Raw genomic sequence first — 15,353 nt, 5'->3', positions numbered from 1 at the left:
AAAAGCCCCTAAAGGCTTTTCTCTTACTTGTATTGGCAATCTTGGATCATGCTTCGGAAGACAAGGCTTGGCTTCAGCCACCTTTGAGTATGGTACCTTTAATACTGCTGTTGAAGTGTCTATTACTGGTTCTTGGATTTCCTGGCCACTGTCCTGACTTAAACCTGCCATCTTAGTGTTTCTTCCCTACTCAGTTGGTAATTACCAAGATTCTTGTTTGGTGGTCAAGGCTTCCATAAAGATTTAGCTTCATCTTTTCTTTATACTTTTTCTACTTCAAGCAAACAGTTACTTCACTACTTTTAACTGTACCAATCTATCTGCTCCCTTTCAGAGAAAAGTGAGGGAATATTTTGCTTCCATGTGTTTCTTTACCCCTACGCCTAGGATGTCTTGGTTCCTAGCACACCTTTAAAGCTGATCTGCTTCTGATAAGCCACCCATTCTAGTTTGTAGAGACTTCCCTTTGCTATCTCTAAGATTTAATTCTCTTTGATTATTTTGGTGCTTAATTATGTGTAGGTATATGTTGGTTCTAGTACCCCATTTTTTGCTAATCTTTTCCTTTGAGTATGTCTAATTTCCTCAGCTAGCTTATGAATCTGTAGGCTAGGTCTTCTAAGGTCTTATAATTTTTTAAACCAACCTCCTCTAAACTCCCCCAACCCCCCTTGTTCTTCATGTGAATAATATTGGCTTAGTATACTGTTGACTTGAGTGGCTCAAAGAATCTATTGAGGTTAATATTTGCTTATTTAAATAATTAGAGAAGCAAAATCTACTTTTATATTTAGATTCATGTTTCCTTTTCTCAAGCCAAAATTCCTCTTTATTTGTAAAAATGTATTATAAAGTTAATTGATTTAAAAATTGGGAGTTGTTTTTTGTTTTTTAAACAATGTCTTACTTAAATAAGAATGCTGTTGAATTCACATCTAGGACCTCAGCCATGTGGCCTCTGGGGAGTCAGTGGATGAAGATGTTCCACCTCCATCCGTGTCCTTACCAAAGTTGGCAGCGCTTCTCCGGGTATTCAGTACTGTGGTGAGGAGCATTGGGGAACGTTTCAGCCCAATTCGGGGTCCTCCAATTACTGAGGCATACGTAACAGATGTAAGTTTTAGTAGTCTTTAGTATCATTCAACAAAAATTGCCTTTTCTTTTAAATGCTTCTGTTTACCTAGGGAGCTATGTTATTAATCCCTCATTTGTTAAGCAGGTGTGTAGGTGTCTGGCCACTTTCTTAAATAGCCAGAAAAGTAGGGAATTCTATATCTCACTCCCCTCACCCCCCAACCTGATGAAAAAAAGTCCACTCTGAATTTTTAAATGCCTGTGAACTTTTCTTTTAGGAGATTCTCTGTAGGTTCATTTATTCTTGTTTTTAATATGAATTTTAAAATCTTATTCTTTAGTTTTTTAATAATACTGAGTTTTGCTTTAAAATTATTGTGTCTCCTTTTAGTTTTTCAACATACTAAGAGTAACTCTTAACAGAGAAGACCTCGAAAAGTAATTTTCTCTAAGCATGACAGGATGAAACAACTTGATAGCCTGACATCAAAGGATATAAAGATATAAGAACTTAAACTATGTAATAGCCTGAGACCAATTATAAGAGGTAGCTAGATTACCACATTTCAGCAGCCCCAGACATCAGCTGCACTGTATTACAGTCCAGTGAGTGGTTCAGTGTAATGGATGTGAGAAATGAACCCCCATCATTATATTCTGCTTGAATAAGAAGGGAGAAGAAACCTGTGTGATAAAGTCATAAAAGATTTAACCTAAATGATTAAAATTCTACTGCTAGTATAAAATTCTAGCTTTTATGAGCATTTACTTTTGTTGAACACGTTGCTAGATAAAATAGGACATTAATTATATATGTAATTCTTGGTAAGTTAATTGTGTATTTGAGCAGAAATGTCCTGAAGATAATTAAAACCAGCATGTTAATATTTTAAAACTGATCCAAGTGGTTTAACATCTTTATTTTTACTGTCTAAAAGATGGGTGGTTGATGACTTTGTCAGTGTTGAAATAAAAGCAGTTAACTCAGATATAAAACAAAAGGACAGGAATGTATCATTTTCCAGGACAGTTCTATATTAAATGTACTCTTTTATGAAGGGCTTTTAGGTCTTTGCCAAAAATGGTCTTTTAGGCCTTTTAAATCTATATGCAGGCTTACAAAAAAACCCTATATGTAGTGGTTGTTGAATATTACAGAAAAATTTGAGAAATATTTTTCTGTATCAATCTTTTCTGTATCTGTTTTTCTGTACTTGTTTTTTCCTAAGTTATTTTTATTAGAAATGTAGTACATTGACTACTATAGTTTACTGGGGGTTTGGGGGGCTGGAAATGATAAGATTTTCATAATCCTCAAATAGGTATTATATGTTATGAATGAGAATATTTATATTTATCTTTACATAGAGACCATCAGTACATGAACTTTCATAAGCTAAAGCTATCTTGGATATTTAGTTTTAAAAGACTGATTAAAAGTCCAAGTGCTAGATTACGGAAAGTTATTCTCACGGCAGGTTATTCCCATGTTGTTAATACTGTTACTGTTCTAAGTTCTGGTGTATTTCATGATTATTATGAAGATTCTGAACTTCAACCATTTAGTGACTTTGGTGGGGGGATAGGAATTGGGTATAAGGGAAACAGAGTATGTCAAATTCCATTCCTGTCACAATAGTACTTTAGAATACTTAGGCAATATCCTTTTTGTGTATTGTACCAGAGATACCCTTATTTTTCAGCCACTGAGAAATAGAATATTAAGAGACTACTGATAAGGCAGGCGGTTAATTTTCAATTGAAACTGCATTAAATAGAAAATATTTCTTGTTCTGTGGAAGAATATGAGTTTTTTTTAAAGCTGCTTGTTTTCCCCATTGCAGGTTCTGTACAGAGTAATGAGATGTGTGACGGCTGCAAACCAGGTGTTTTTTTCTGAGGCTGTGTTGACAGCTGCTAATGAGTGTGTTGGTGTTTTGCTCGGCAGCTTGGACCCTAGCATGACTGTACATTGTGACATGGTTATTGCATATGGACTAGATCAACTGGAGAATTGCCAGACTTGTGGTACAGATTATATCATCTCAGTCTTGAATTTACTCACATTGGTATGTGAATTCTTTTTTGTTTAATATGTTTATTCAGGCCCTTAAATTTAAATTGATGCGGAAGAAATTAAGCCCTTGTTTGTTTGTGGTTTTTTGCATTAATTAGTCTTATCTATGTAATCTAGTTTGTTTTTGCTCTAGTATCTGTGTACTTTTAGTATTTGAGAGCTCATCTCAGTGTAGTTTTACTTTTTTTTTTTGGATGAAATACCATCCTTCACACGAGACTATCTAGCACTCCTGATAAATACTATGTAGAGAAGGTACTTGATAGCTATTTTGAAAGACCCTGTTATGTTTTGTTTCTGAAACATGAAAACTTCTTTGATAGTTTTTATTCTTTTCTTAATCATAAATATCCCCCCTCTCTCCACCTTTTATTATGGACCTTTTGAAGTATATTAAAAGAAAGTAGAGTAGTATAATGAATCTCTGCATACTTAATACTCAGTTTCTATAATTAGAAGCACATGGCCCATCTGGTTTCACCTAAGCCTCCTACTCTCTGCCTCCTCCTTGCCATCCCTGCATCCCCAACTGGATTATTTCAAAGCAAATTCTAGATGACATTCTGCTAAACATTTCTGCCATAGTTACACTTCCCTTTGCCAATGTGAAAAAAAACCCATGTTTAAGTGTAAATACATGTATCCTATTTCGGTATCTAAACATTTTAATGTCACAATGTTAAGGCCTAAACATATAGCTTAGATATATTACTTTTTTCTTTAATAGATTATTTTTCAGAGCAGTTTTTAGGTTTACAGAAAAATTAAGCAGAATGTACAGAGTTCCCATATAACCTCTTCCCCCGATAGTTTCCTCTATTACTATTATTAATATCTTGTTTTAGTGTGGTACTTTTATTACAACTGATGAGCCAAATTGACACATCATTATTAATTAAAGTCCATAGTTTACTTTAGGGTTCACTCTCTGTATTGTACATTCTATGGGTTTTGACAAATGTATAATGCCATGTATTCACCATTACAGTATCATGCAGAAGGGTTTCAGTGCCCTAAAAATCCCTTGTGTTCCATCTATTCTCTCCCCTCTTCTGGCTGGCAACCACTGATCTTTTTACTGTCTCTATAGTTTTTTTTTTTGTTTTTTGTTTTTTTTTAATTTAATTAATTTATTTTTGGCTGCACTGGGTCTTCGTTGCTGTGCGCGGGCTTCTCATTGTGGTGGCTTGTCCTGTTGTGGAGCATGGGCTCTAGGCACGCGGGCTTCAGTAGTTGTGGCACGTGGGCTCAATAGTTGTGACTCGCGGGCTCTAGAGTGCAGGCTCAGTAGTTGTGGTGCACGGGCTTAGTTGCTCTGCGGCATGTGGGATCTTCCCGGACCAGGGCTCGAACCCATGTCCCCTGCATTGGCAGGCGGATTCTTAACCACTGCGCCACCAGGGAAGCCCCTATAGTTTTGCCTTTTCCAGAGTGTCATATAGTTAGAATCATACAGTACGCAGCCTTTTCATATTGTTTTTTTTTTCCCTTAGAAATATGCATTTAAGATTCCTCCATGTTCTTTTGTGAATTGATAGCTCATTTCTTATTCTATTCTTTTAGATTGTTGAACAGATAAATACAAAACTGCCATCATCATTTGTAGAAAAACTATTTATACCATCATCTAAACTACTATTTTTGCGTTACCATAAAGAAAAAGAGGTAAGTGATTCATTGATCAGACTTTTGATAAACTTAGGTCATTGAAGAGTTTGACTCATGTTCCTTAGTAAGCTACATAAATGAAATCAAAATGATAAATATTTGAGTTAGAATATAGAAATTATAATGATTCACTTAACTTAATATTTGATTTTCATACTGTATACCTTGATGAGTGATATGCAGATAGTTTTTTCAGATTTTATTAAATTTGTTTTATTAAAATGTCATGTGTATGTTGTAAATAAAACTTCATCGTTAGCTTCTTAACCGACTCCCAGTCAAAGCCACTACAGACTTTCTAAGTAGATGTAGGAAAACCTATCTTAATAAAATGCTGTTTGTATGTGTTTTGATACTGGCTTGGAAAAAAAAAGGACTTTTAAGAAATTTCACATTGTCATTTTTAATTTAGAGGACCCTTTTTTTTAATAAAGCTTTATAGATTTTAAAATGCTTACTGATACTATGTAGGTTTCCTAAATTGCTTTTTTAAAAATTAAGGTCTTTGGTGTTTTGGACAGTGAATTTATCAGTCTTAAACTGATTTGCATCATCACCATTATGCAGATAGTAATATACTTTCCATTTAATTATCACTTTCCTGAATTCTTTTTTTAAGGTTGTTGCTGTAGCCCATGCTGTTTATCAAGCAGTGCTCGGCCTGAAGAATATTCCTGTTCTGGAGACTGCCTATAAATTAATTTTGGGAGAAATGACTTGTGCCCTAAACAACCTGTTACATAGTCTACAACTTCCTGATGCCTGTTCCGAAATAAAACATGAGGCTTTTAAGAATCATGTATTCAATGTAGACAATGCAAAATTTGTAGTTATATTTGACCTTAGTGCTCTGACTACAATTGGAAATGCTAAAAACTCACTGATTGGGGTGAGTATTTACTTGTAATGACTTTGTTTTATCCCATTTCAGCCTCTTCTTATTGCACGTTTACATATTTCATTTACCTATCAAGGCAGTGTGTCTACAGAATCACATAGATCAAACGGCCATATTTTGGACATGCCTGGATAATTAAAATTGACAGGAATATTTTCTTGCCATTATGTTTAGCTCTTGCTTTCCTTGATAAGTTTTTTATATTTGTTTTATTTTTTACAAAATGTATTTTAATGCTTTCTCCTATTTACTCTAGCATGCTTTTAGAAAAATTTGTCAACATTTTCCACAGGGCAAGTTTGTATAGTTCTTTTAATATGCAACCCCTTCTTCCCCTGGTACTCTTCTCCTTCTTCCCACTAGAGTTAGTGCTTCCATATGGTCCTTATTTTTTGACTACCTACTTTTCTCTGGGAACATTCATATATTCTTTTGGAAAAAGAATAAAGATTTTATTCCTGTAAGAAATTTGAAGTGACCATGCTTTTCATTTATAATTATTGCTGTGGTTAGTATATTTCTCCCTCCTGTTGGACCTTGCAGGATTGAAAAACATTATTTATAATGAAAAGTAATGGGATATAATTAAGGGGATAATGTAGTCTAAGAGAGAAGGGAGGGAAGAGTCAAGATTTGATGTTTATATTTGCATGCTTTCCATATTGTTAGATCAGATTGCCCTGTGTCCCTCCATAGCTGCTCTTTCCCTCACTGCTAGGCTACGGTAGACTCGTCCTTTCTTTGCATTCTAAAATTTGGTTGTTGAGAAATTCACATTGTGCTCAGATTTGAGGTTTACATCCTGCACTCTGGAAACGAGAGGGAGTGGGGACAGGGCAGTCAGGTGGAAAGGAGTATCTTAGCAATGGAAAGAAAGGGAAGGATGGAAAAGGCTTAGAGTGGCAGGGTGTGCCTTTTTTCTCACTGGACAGGGCAACTTGCCATTTGAAGTACATGGAAAACTGAGGAAATATGATCTACTACACTGAAGGGTGCAAGGGCTTTGTTTAGACCGAGGATCAGCAAATTACAGTCCATGGACCAAATCTAGCCTACTACGTGTTTTTTTTTTTTCTTTCTTTTTTTAAAAAAATATTGAGATATAATTCACGTACATTATACTCATTTAAAGTATGCAATTCAGTGATTTTTAGTATACTCACAGAATTGTGCAACCATCACCAAACATCACCTCTTTTTGTAAAGCATTTTTATTGGAACATAGCCACTTTCATTCCTGTTTTTTTGTCTGTAACTTTTCTCTCTGCAGTGGCAGAGTTGAGGAGTTGGACGTTGTACCAGAGGTGTCATGTGGCCTGCAAAGGCTGAGATATTTAACTCTCATCTTCACAAGAAATATTTGCTGATCCCAGGTTTAGTGTACTAGCTTGTTTCCAAATTTAAATCTGTCAATTTTAATTTTTAAAAATGTGTAGACATATTTTGAAGGATAAACTTTTTGTATGCTCATGTATGTCTTGGAGGAGCCATACATTTACTTTCTTTTGTACGTCATCAGATGTGGGCGCTGTCTCCAACTGTCTTTGCACTCCTTAGTAAGAATCTGATGATTGTGCATGGCGACCTGGCTGTTCACTTCCCTGCCATTCAGTACGCAGTGCTCTACACATTGTATTCTCATTGTACCAGGTAATGTATTTACATATACTTCTTAAGAAAACAAAAAAAATTTTTTTTAAAGGGAAGATGGGCCCTTTAGAGTATACATTTATTTTATAAATTTATTTATTTATTTTCGGCTGTGTTGTGTCTTCGTTGCTGTGTGCGGGCTTTCTCTAGTGGCGAGCGGGGGCTACTCTTCGTTGTGAGTGGGCTTCTCATTGCGGTGGCTTCTCTTGTTGCGGAGCACGGGCTCTAGGAGCACGGGCTTCAGAAGTTGTGGCACTCGGGCTCAGTAGTTGCGGGCTCTAGAGTGCAGGCTCAGTAGTTGTGGTGCAAGGGCTTAGTTGCTCTGTGGCATGTGGGATCTTCCCCGACCAGGGATAGAACCCGTGTCCCCTGCATTGGCAGGCGGATTCTTAACCACTGCGCCACCAAGGAAGTCCCTAGAGTACATTTTAAAAAATATGTATTGACTTAACTTTGGAATTGCCTTTTGTTTTTTAAATGAGAGATGAAAAGATGATCCAAATTTTGTCTTCCAGGCATGACCACTTTATATCTAGTAGTCTTAGTTCCTCGTCCCCATCCTTGTTTGATGGAGCGGTGATTAGTACTGTAACTACAGCTACAAAAAAACATTTCTCAATTATATTAAATCTCCTGGGAATATTGCTTAAGAAAGATAATCTTAACCAGGACACAAGGTAACTAATACTTATAATATTGTTTCTAACTTTTGTTAATTTGGCTTCGTAATTTGAGAAAAAGAAATGAAGACTGTCATTTGAATGGGTAGAGCAACTTCTTCATTATTGAAACACTTTAAATTTTTGTTTTATTATTTAATCTAGAATTTCTTGTTCTTTCCTGAAAGAATTACATGAAACCTCCCCCTCCTGCAATATTTTATAGATGAATGTATTTATAGAGATTTTAAAATATTTTTTGCTACAATTTATGCTAGTTTGGGGAGATTTTCTTAAAAGACAGTTTTGCCAAAGGAATTTCTATAGTTTTAATATTTGTTTCTTATCGCTTGAGGTATTTAAAAGACCAAAAGAAAACTAATGTGAAAAGAATAGGTTTTTCATGTTGTTTTTCTATTTTTTTTTAATGTGAAATAAACTGTATATTTTGTGTTTCAGGAAACTATTAATGACCTGGGCTTTGGAAGTGGCTGTTTTAATGAGGAAGTCTGAAACATATGCGCCTTTATTCTCTCTTCCATCTTTCCATAAATTTTGCAAAGGCCTTTTAGCCAACAGTAAGAATCTGACATTATTTAATTTTGTTAATCATTGCTTAAAAGAGATCTTTGTTAATGGCAGAAAGATAGTCACTTGAGTGCTTTTCATGACTGGAAGTGTATCATCCCCATTTTAATGACAAATGCATAATCTGTCTTAATTTTTTTGCCATTCTTAATATGTGAAAAACAAGTTGTTTTAAAGTGATTGTCACATTTTTAAGCTTATGTGATTGTTTATACATTCCATGTACTTTTAAAGTTTCCTTCAGAGAAAGATTTGGGTGAAGACTAGTCACCCTGAGTGGGTTTTGTTGAGAGTATCATTTTCCCAAATGTTACCGCCAGTGATGGTTCCAGGCAGGAGCAGCCCCTCATCCATAGTAGGCACTCGTTGTTTATGGAAATGAATGGGTTCAGAAAATTATGACATAGTGGCATATAATTTCTTCTGGCAAGCTGAAAGTGTCTTTAAATTTTTAATAGCTCTTGTCGAAGATGTGAATATCTGTCTACAAGCATGCAGCAGTCTACATGCTTTGTCCTCTTCCTTACCAGACGATCTTTTACAGAGGTATGGATTAAAGATCCATTATTTTGACCCTGGCCCTTTTGATCCTTGGAAATATTCCACACTTGTATTATCTATTTCACTTTTTTGTAGGTGTGTTGATGTTTGCCGTGTTCAGCTAGTCCATAGTGGAACTCGTATTCGACAAGCATTTGGAAAGCTATTGAAGTCAATTCCTTTAGATGTTGTCTTGAGGTATGTTGGTGCAAAGACATCCCACAATGTTTAGTTCAGGAAAAGACAAATTGCCTATTAGTGAATTAATATCACATCTTGTATGGCACTTCTCAGTGACTGAAGAGATGATAATTGCTACAGAATAATACTTATAATGCCGAAATATGTTTCTCAGTAGTTATTATTCATAAAACTAAATTGTATTCTTTTATAGTTTTAAATTAGGTCAATTTTGGTGCTTTAAGAACCTTAAATTTCAAAGTTGTAACATTGCTGTATGTATTTTTTAAGTCTTAATTTTATCAGTTTTTACTTTCAAATTTAGTTAGCAGGGAAATGATTCATTTACAGTATGAACTAACTTTTTAACTAAAACATTTTGCATAACAATGACTTTATTTTCTGTCTACAGCAATAACAACCACACAGAAATTCAAGAAATTTCTTTAGCATTAAGAAGTCACATGAGTAAGGCGCCAAGTAACACATTCCACCCACAAGATTTCTCCGATGTTATTAGTTTTATTTTGTATGGGAACTCTCATAGAACAGGGTAAGATTATTTCTTTGACTCTTTCTTCTGGGAGAAGTAATTTAAATATACATGAATATCTTCACCCTGTGCCCAGTTTTGAGGAGAAAATATGTCGGGGGTGGCAGAGTAGAAAGTAATATTCTTCTCAAATGGGTTGTTTTAAGTTTTCAGTAGTAGGAGGAATTGCTTTGAAGATGGCATCTGAAGAAATAAAAATGGGCTTTGCAACTGACAGTGATGGTGAAATGTAGTTGACAATTAACTGATCTGACCTAGTCATCAGTGCTTTGGGGAGGGGCCTGGGGGCGTAGGCATTCTGGAGATTTTTAGTTGCAATGAATGTTTTATCCTGATAGCCAAATTGTCATGAGCCTTTTACCCTAATAATCTGTCCATACCATACCCCATCCTATTTCAACTGTAAAAGACCTCTTTAAAATGAGAGGTGGGGACATAATGCTTCCCAATTTTACATGTTTGCCTTTTTCAAGTAGGGAAGATTGTAGTCCCCTACTCCCATTCCCCTTGCAGTTTGTTTTTTGTTTTTGTCTTTTTTTTTTTAATGAAGTTGTCATTGTCTGTTAAATATGAAACTACTTTTCCCAGGAAGGACAATTGGTTAGAAAGATTGTTCTATAGCTGCCAGAGACTGGATAAACGTGACCAATCAACAATTCCCCGCAATCTACTAAAGACAGATGCTGTCCTTTGGCAGTGGGCTATTTGGGAAGCAGCACAGTTCACTGTCCTTTCTAAGTTGAGAACCCCACTGGGCAGAGCTCAGGATACCTTCCAGACAATTGAAGGTAATTGACTGCATTGTTTCAAACTTTGTGATGTAAATACTTTCAAGCCTACATTAAGAAATAATGGATTTCTTATCTTGTTAAAGCAAAAATTTGAGAGTATACGATTTTTTTCTTTAGTACTTTTATCAGTTAATCTTTTAGATACGTTTGTTAGAATAAGCTTTTATTAAATAATCATGTTGTATGTGTTTTTGTTCACAAATTTAGGGGATTTGTGTGGAGAAGATGTTTTTTTCCTCTAAAAATGAAAAGATGTTGTTGGGACTTTTGTTTTTAAATGATGGATATACAGAGGATACTTGATAAATGTGAATTTGTGAAATTATCTCTAAGAACTTCTAGAATCTCTGAAGATTCCTTTTAAATTTGGAATGCTGTTTTTGGTTTCAGGTATCATTAGAAGTCTTGCAGCTCACACATTAAACCCCGATCAAGATGTTAGTCAGTGGACAACTGCAGACAATGATGAAGGCCACAGTAGCAACCAGCTTAGACTTGTGCTTCTTCTGCAGTATCTGGAAAACCTGGAGAAGTTAATGTATAATGCATATGAGGGATGCGCCAATGCATTAACATCACCTCCCAAGGTTGGTTTCAGTGGGCTGAATGTTGCTTGGTCAGTTTTGTGGTCAAACCTGGCAGTGTGTGCGTGCAGAGCTGAAATCACAGTAGACTTGTGTATATGCTTTATGTGTATTTTAGACATCTCTGCCTGTAATTTGAACCAGTCCTGAGCTCTTCTTTCTCGTCTAAAGGTCATTAGGACTTTTTTCTATACCAATCGCCAAACTTGTCAAGACTGGCTGACTCGAATCCGACTCTCCATCATGAGGGTTGGATTGTTGGCAGGACAGCCTGCTGTGACAGTGAGACATGGCTTCGACTTGCTTACAGAAATGAAGACAAATTCATCTCAGGTAAAGTGGTGTGTGCGTGGAGTTAATTAAATCTGTTAATTAGAAAAATTTGGGCTTAATTCCTTTGCTATGATCTAATCTATGGATAAAAGAAGTTAAAGGTTCTATTCTTTTTTTTTTTAATGAACTTTAAAAAAAATAAATTTATTTATTCATTTATTTAATTTTTGGCTGCATTGGGTCTTCGCTGCTGTGTGCAGGTCCTCTCTAGTTGCTGAGAGCGGGGACCACTCTTCGCTGTGGTGGCCTCTCCTGTTGCGGAGCATGGGCTCTAGGCACGTGGGCTTCAGTAGTTGTGGCTCGTGGGCTCCAGAGCGCAGGCTCAGCAACTGTGGCACATGGGCTTAGCTGCTCCGCAGCATGCGGGATCCTCCCGGACCAGGGCTCGAACCCGTGTCTCCTGCATTGGCAGGCGGATTCCCAACCACTGCGCCACCAGGGAAGCCCGGTTCTATTCATTTTTAAAGCTTTTGATCCAGTATTTTTATACAAGCAGTAACTTCCAGGGTCACCTATTCATATTTTTTACTTAGAATGAAAATATCCATTACTTATGCTTAAGGGTTAGAACTTTAAAGGTAATTCTAAGAAATTTGTGTATAGAAGAAAGAATTTTTATAATAATTTATAATGATTATATAATGTATAGGAAAGTGTAATAATTTTATAATAGATGTAAAAGTATAATACTAATAATGTTATAATGTAGGGAAATGTGCTGGCTTTCAAGTAGGGTCACTAAATAAGTGGAATCCAAAAATTGCACATGTTTACTAGTTAAGGTAATGTCAGTAGGCAATCAATATTCAAAGACATAAAATTAAGCATTCTTTAATTCATGGTTATTTAATTTTTGTTTTATATTTACTTCACGTGTTACTCCCAAAGACGCCACAGTTTAAATGTTTAAGTAAGTTTGTTTTGTAAAGACTAACACGCATGTGCTATTAAGGTCCATCACCACCACCCTCCTTTGTATCTACATTATGTGTAACATTTTAGGTAATTCCAATACTGCAGTTTCATTGTTGTAAAAATAATTGTTAAATAAATTTGACTTCAGGCTTTAGAATGTGATCGGTACTTGTAAATTTAGTAGAGATTTGAATTTTGAAGGTATTGAGGTCTGTGATTGATTTTTCTGAATGCCACTCTCAGGGGAATGAATTGGAAGTAACTATCATGATGGTGGTAGAAGCACTGTGTGAACTTCATTGTCCTGAAGCTATACAGGGAATTGCTGCCTGGTCATCTTCGGTCGTTGGAAAAAATCTTCTCTGGATTAATTCAGTGGCCCAACAGGCTGAAGGGAGGTAAGTTGGAAGGAAGGAAATGGGTGATAGGGTTTCTCTATTTAAATTTTTTTGTATTACTGACTAACATTGTAATTAAATGTTAATTACACTTAATGTTGATTCTTAATTGATAACCTTTCATGTCAGAGTCTGATACAAATTGCCCTTTATGGCCAGAGTTCTTGCTCATTAGCTCTGTGCACTAAATGTTCAAACTCATTGCTCTAGGTAAACTCATTCAGTGCCTCTGTGTATGCTTATGTAAGTTTGACCAAATCTGGAAAATGTAGGGAAAATAAAAGAATGGCTCATAATTCCATCTCTTAGTGGTAACTGTTAGTTTTGGTGTACATATATGCCTTCTTTCTAGTTCTTTTTTCTCTTATATGTAGTTTTTTATCCTCTTCACAGAAATAGCAGTGTTTCTGCTGGTCTCATGATTTTGCTTTTCCTACTCAGCAATATTTAAAAAAATATTTTGCCGTGTTACATATTCTACGATGTGATTTTTAACAACACATTTTTTTTTCTTTTTTTTGGGAATGCACCATAATTTAACGTTCCTTATTGTTGGACAGCAAGGTTATTTATGATGTTTTTACTAATCTTAATGCACCGTGGCACTTAATTCTTTGCTCATGTTTGTGATTGTTTTCTTTGAATGCATTCCTACAAGTTGATTTACTAGAAGAAAGGCTATAGACCATAAGGCTTATGATACAGACTATTGCTAATTTACCCTACATAAAAGATGGTTCCAATTTGTATCTCTAGCAATAGAGTAACACCTCTTCCCTGCACGTTTGTGAATACAGAGGGCTACTGAGAAACAAGAACCCTGCCACCATATTAGTGAAAATGTTTAATTTACATTTCTTTATTAATAATAGAACTTTCCTCATATGTTATTGACCATTTGTGATTTTTAAAAACATAGATTATGTCTTTGTGGCCTCTCGGTTTTTTTGTTATTGATCTGTGAGATTTTATTATACACCAAGATTATTGATGCTATCTAACTTCTTGATTGGTAATTTGTTTTTAATGTTCATGTTTTTTAAAAAATAAATTTATTTATTTATTTTTATTTTTGGCTGTGTTGGGTCTTCGTTGCTGTGTGGGGGCTTTTTCTAGTTGCGGTGAGCGGGGGTTACTCTTCGCTGCAGTGCGCGGGCTTCTCATTGCAGTGGCTTCTCTTGTTGCGGGGCACGGGCTCTAGGTGTGCGGGCTTCAGTAGTTGTGGCATGCAGGCTCAGTAGTTGTGGCTCACGGGCTCTAGAGCACGGGCTTAGTTGCTCCGCGGCATGTGGGATCTTCCCCGACCAGGGCTCCAACCTGTGTCCCTTGCATTGGCAGGCAGATTCTTAACCACTGTGCCACCAGGGAATTCCCTTTTTTTTTTTTGGATGCCCAGAAGTTTCAAATTATGATGTCATTAGATCTGTTAACTTTGTGTATTTTTTTTCTTGTGTTTATTTTTCTATTTAGTCTTTGCACACATTGAGATTAAATACTGATATATTCTGTTAGTTATTTTATACTGTCTCTTAAACATTTAATGATTTTTGAACTTATTTTCATTTTTTGTGAGGAAGAGATCTAATTTTGTGCCTGCTCAGCCCCACACAGAATAATCAACTCATTGTCTCAGCTCAATTGATTAACTCATTCTTTCCAGTTTTTTTAGAAATGAAATATGTGGATAATTAAAAAATAAGACTGTTTGAACTTGTGTTGTAGGTTTGAAAAGGCCTCTGTGGAGTACCAGGAGCACCTGTGTGCCATGACAGGTGTTGATTGCTGCATCTCCAGCTTCGACAAATCTGTTCTCACATTGGCTAATGCTGGGCGTAACAGTGCCAGCCCCAAACATTCTTTGAATGGTGAGCATTCAGGGTTTAAATAAAAAGTTGTAGTCAAATAGTTTGTGCTCATGATCTTACTGTATATTTTTAGATTTCTCTGCTCTTTGAAATATTTATAACTGCTTTGGGTCTCTCTCTCTGTCTCTATTTTATGAAATACTTTCACTCAGGTGAATCCAGAAAAACTGTGCTGTCCAAACCAACTGACTCTTCTCCTGAGGTTATAAATTATTTGGGAAATAAAGCATGTGAGTGCTACATTTCAATTGCTGATTGGGCTGCTGTACAGGAATGGCAGAATGCTATCCATGACTTGAAAAAGAGTACCAGCAGTACTTCTCTCAACCTAAAAGCTGATTTCAACTACATAAAGTAAGGATTTCTTACCCCATTAAACAAATTTTCAGTAACTTTAAAGTCTTCTTTTATGGCAGAAAAATATTAAAATTGTCCATATTTACTATGGCAAGATGGTTATAGTTCTAATAATACTGCCATTCTAAAAATGACTACAATGAAAAACCAACATTAGAGGTGAGGAGGGTATTCATGCAATGGGAAGACAGATTTCTATGTTGAAACAGTCATTTGGTATTGA

General features: G+C 35.7%; 1 protein-coding gene across 4 annotated transcripts in view; it reads left to right on the top strand.

The window, feature by feature from the left end:
- SMG1 (SMG1 nonsense mediated mRNA decay associated PI3K related kinase) overlaps positions 1-15,353 on the top strand; it is a 91,370-nt gene that overhangs the window by 34,508 nt on the left and 41,509 nt on the right. For 3 of the 4 annotated variants that reach the window (XM_061209745.1, XM_061209746.1, XM_061209747.1), the window contains 16 exons: positions 940-1,113; positions 2,919-3,143; positions 4,715-4,816; positions 5,439-5,708; positions 7,237-7,367; positions 7,883-8,044; positions 8,486-8,604; positions 9,073-9,160; positions 9,251-9,352; positions 9,747-9,887; positions 10,476-10,675; positions 11,069-11,265; positions 11,434-11,595; positions 12,754-12,908; positions 14,631-14,773; positions 14,926-15,127. In XM_061209745.1, coding sequence (XP_061065728.1) covers positions 940-1,113; positions 2,919-3,143; positions 4,715-4,816; positions 5,439-5,708; positions 7,237-7,367; positions 7,883-8,044; positions 8,486-8,604; positions 9,073-9,160; positions 9,251-9,352; positions 9,747-9,887; positions 10,476-10,675; positions 11,069-11,265; positions 11,434-11,595; positions 12,754-12,908; positions 14,631-14,773; positions 14,926-15,127 — 2,573 coding nt within the window. Of the gene's footprint in view, positions 1-939; positions 1,114-2,918; positions 3,144-4,714; positions 4,817-5,438; positions 5,709-7,236; positions 7,368-7,882; positions 8,045-8,485; positions 8,605-9,072; positions 9,161-9,250; positions 9,353-9,746; positions 9,888-10,475; positions 10,676-11,068; positions 11,266-11,433; positions 11,596-12,753; positions 12,909-14,630; positions 14,774-14,925; positions 15,128-15,353 lie in introns of those variants that run through there. The other variant, XM_061209748.1, reaches the window with a different exon arrangement.

Source organism: Eubalaena glacialis, chromosome 13 (genome assembly GCF_028564815.1).
Source record: "Eubalaena glacialis isolate mEubGla1 chromosome 13, mEubGla1.1.hap2.+ XY, whole genome shotgun sequence".
In the NCBI taxonomy this organism is placed as follows: Eukaryota; Metazoa; Chordata; class Mammalia; order Artiodactyla; family Balaenidae; genus Eubalaena; species Eubalaena glacialis.
Note: the sequence above shows the minus strand (reverse complement) of the source record. Positions and strands in the feature narration are given on the sequence as shown.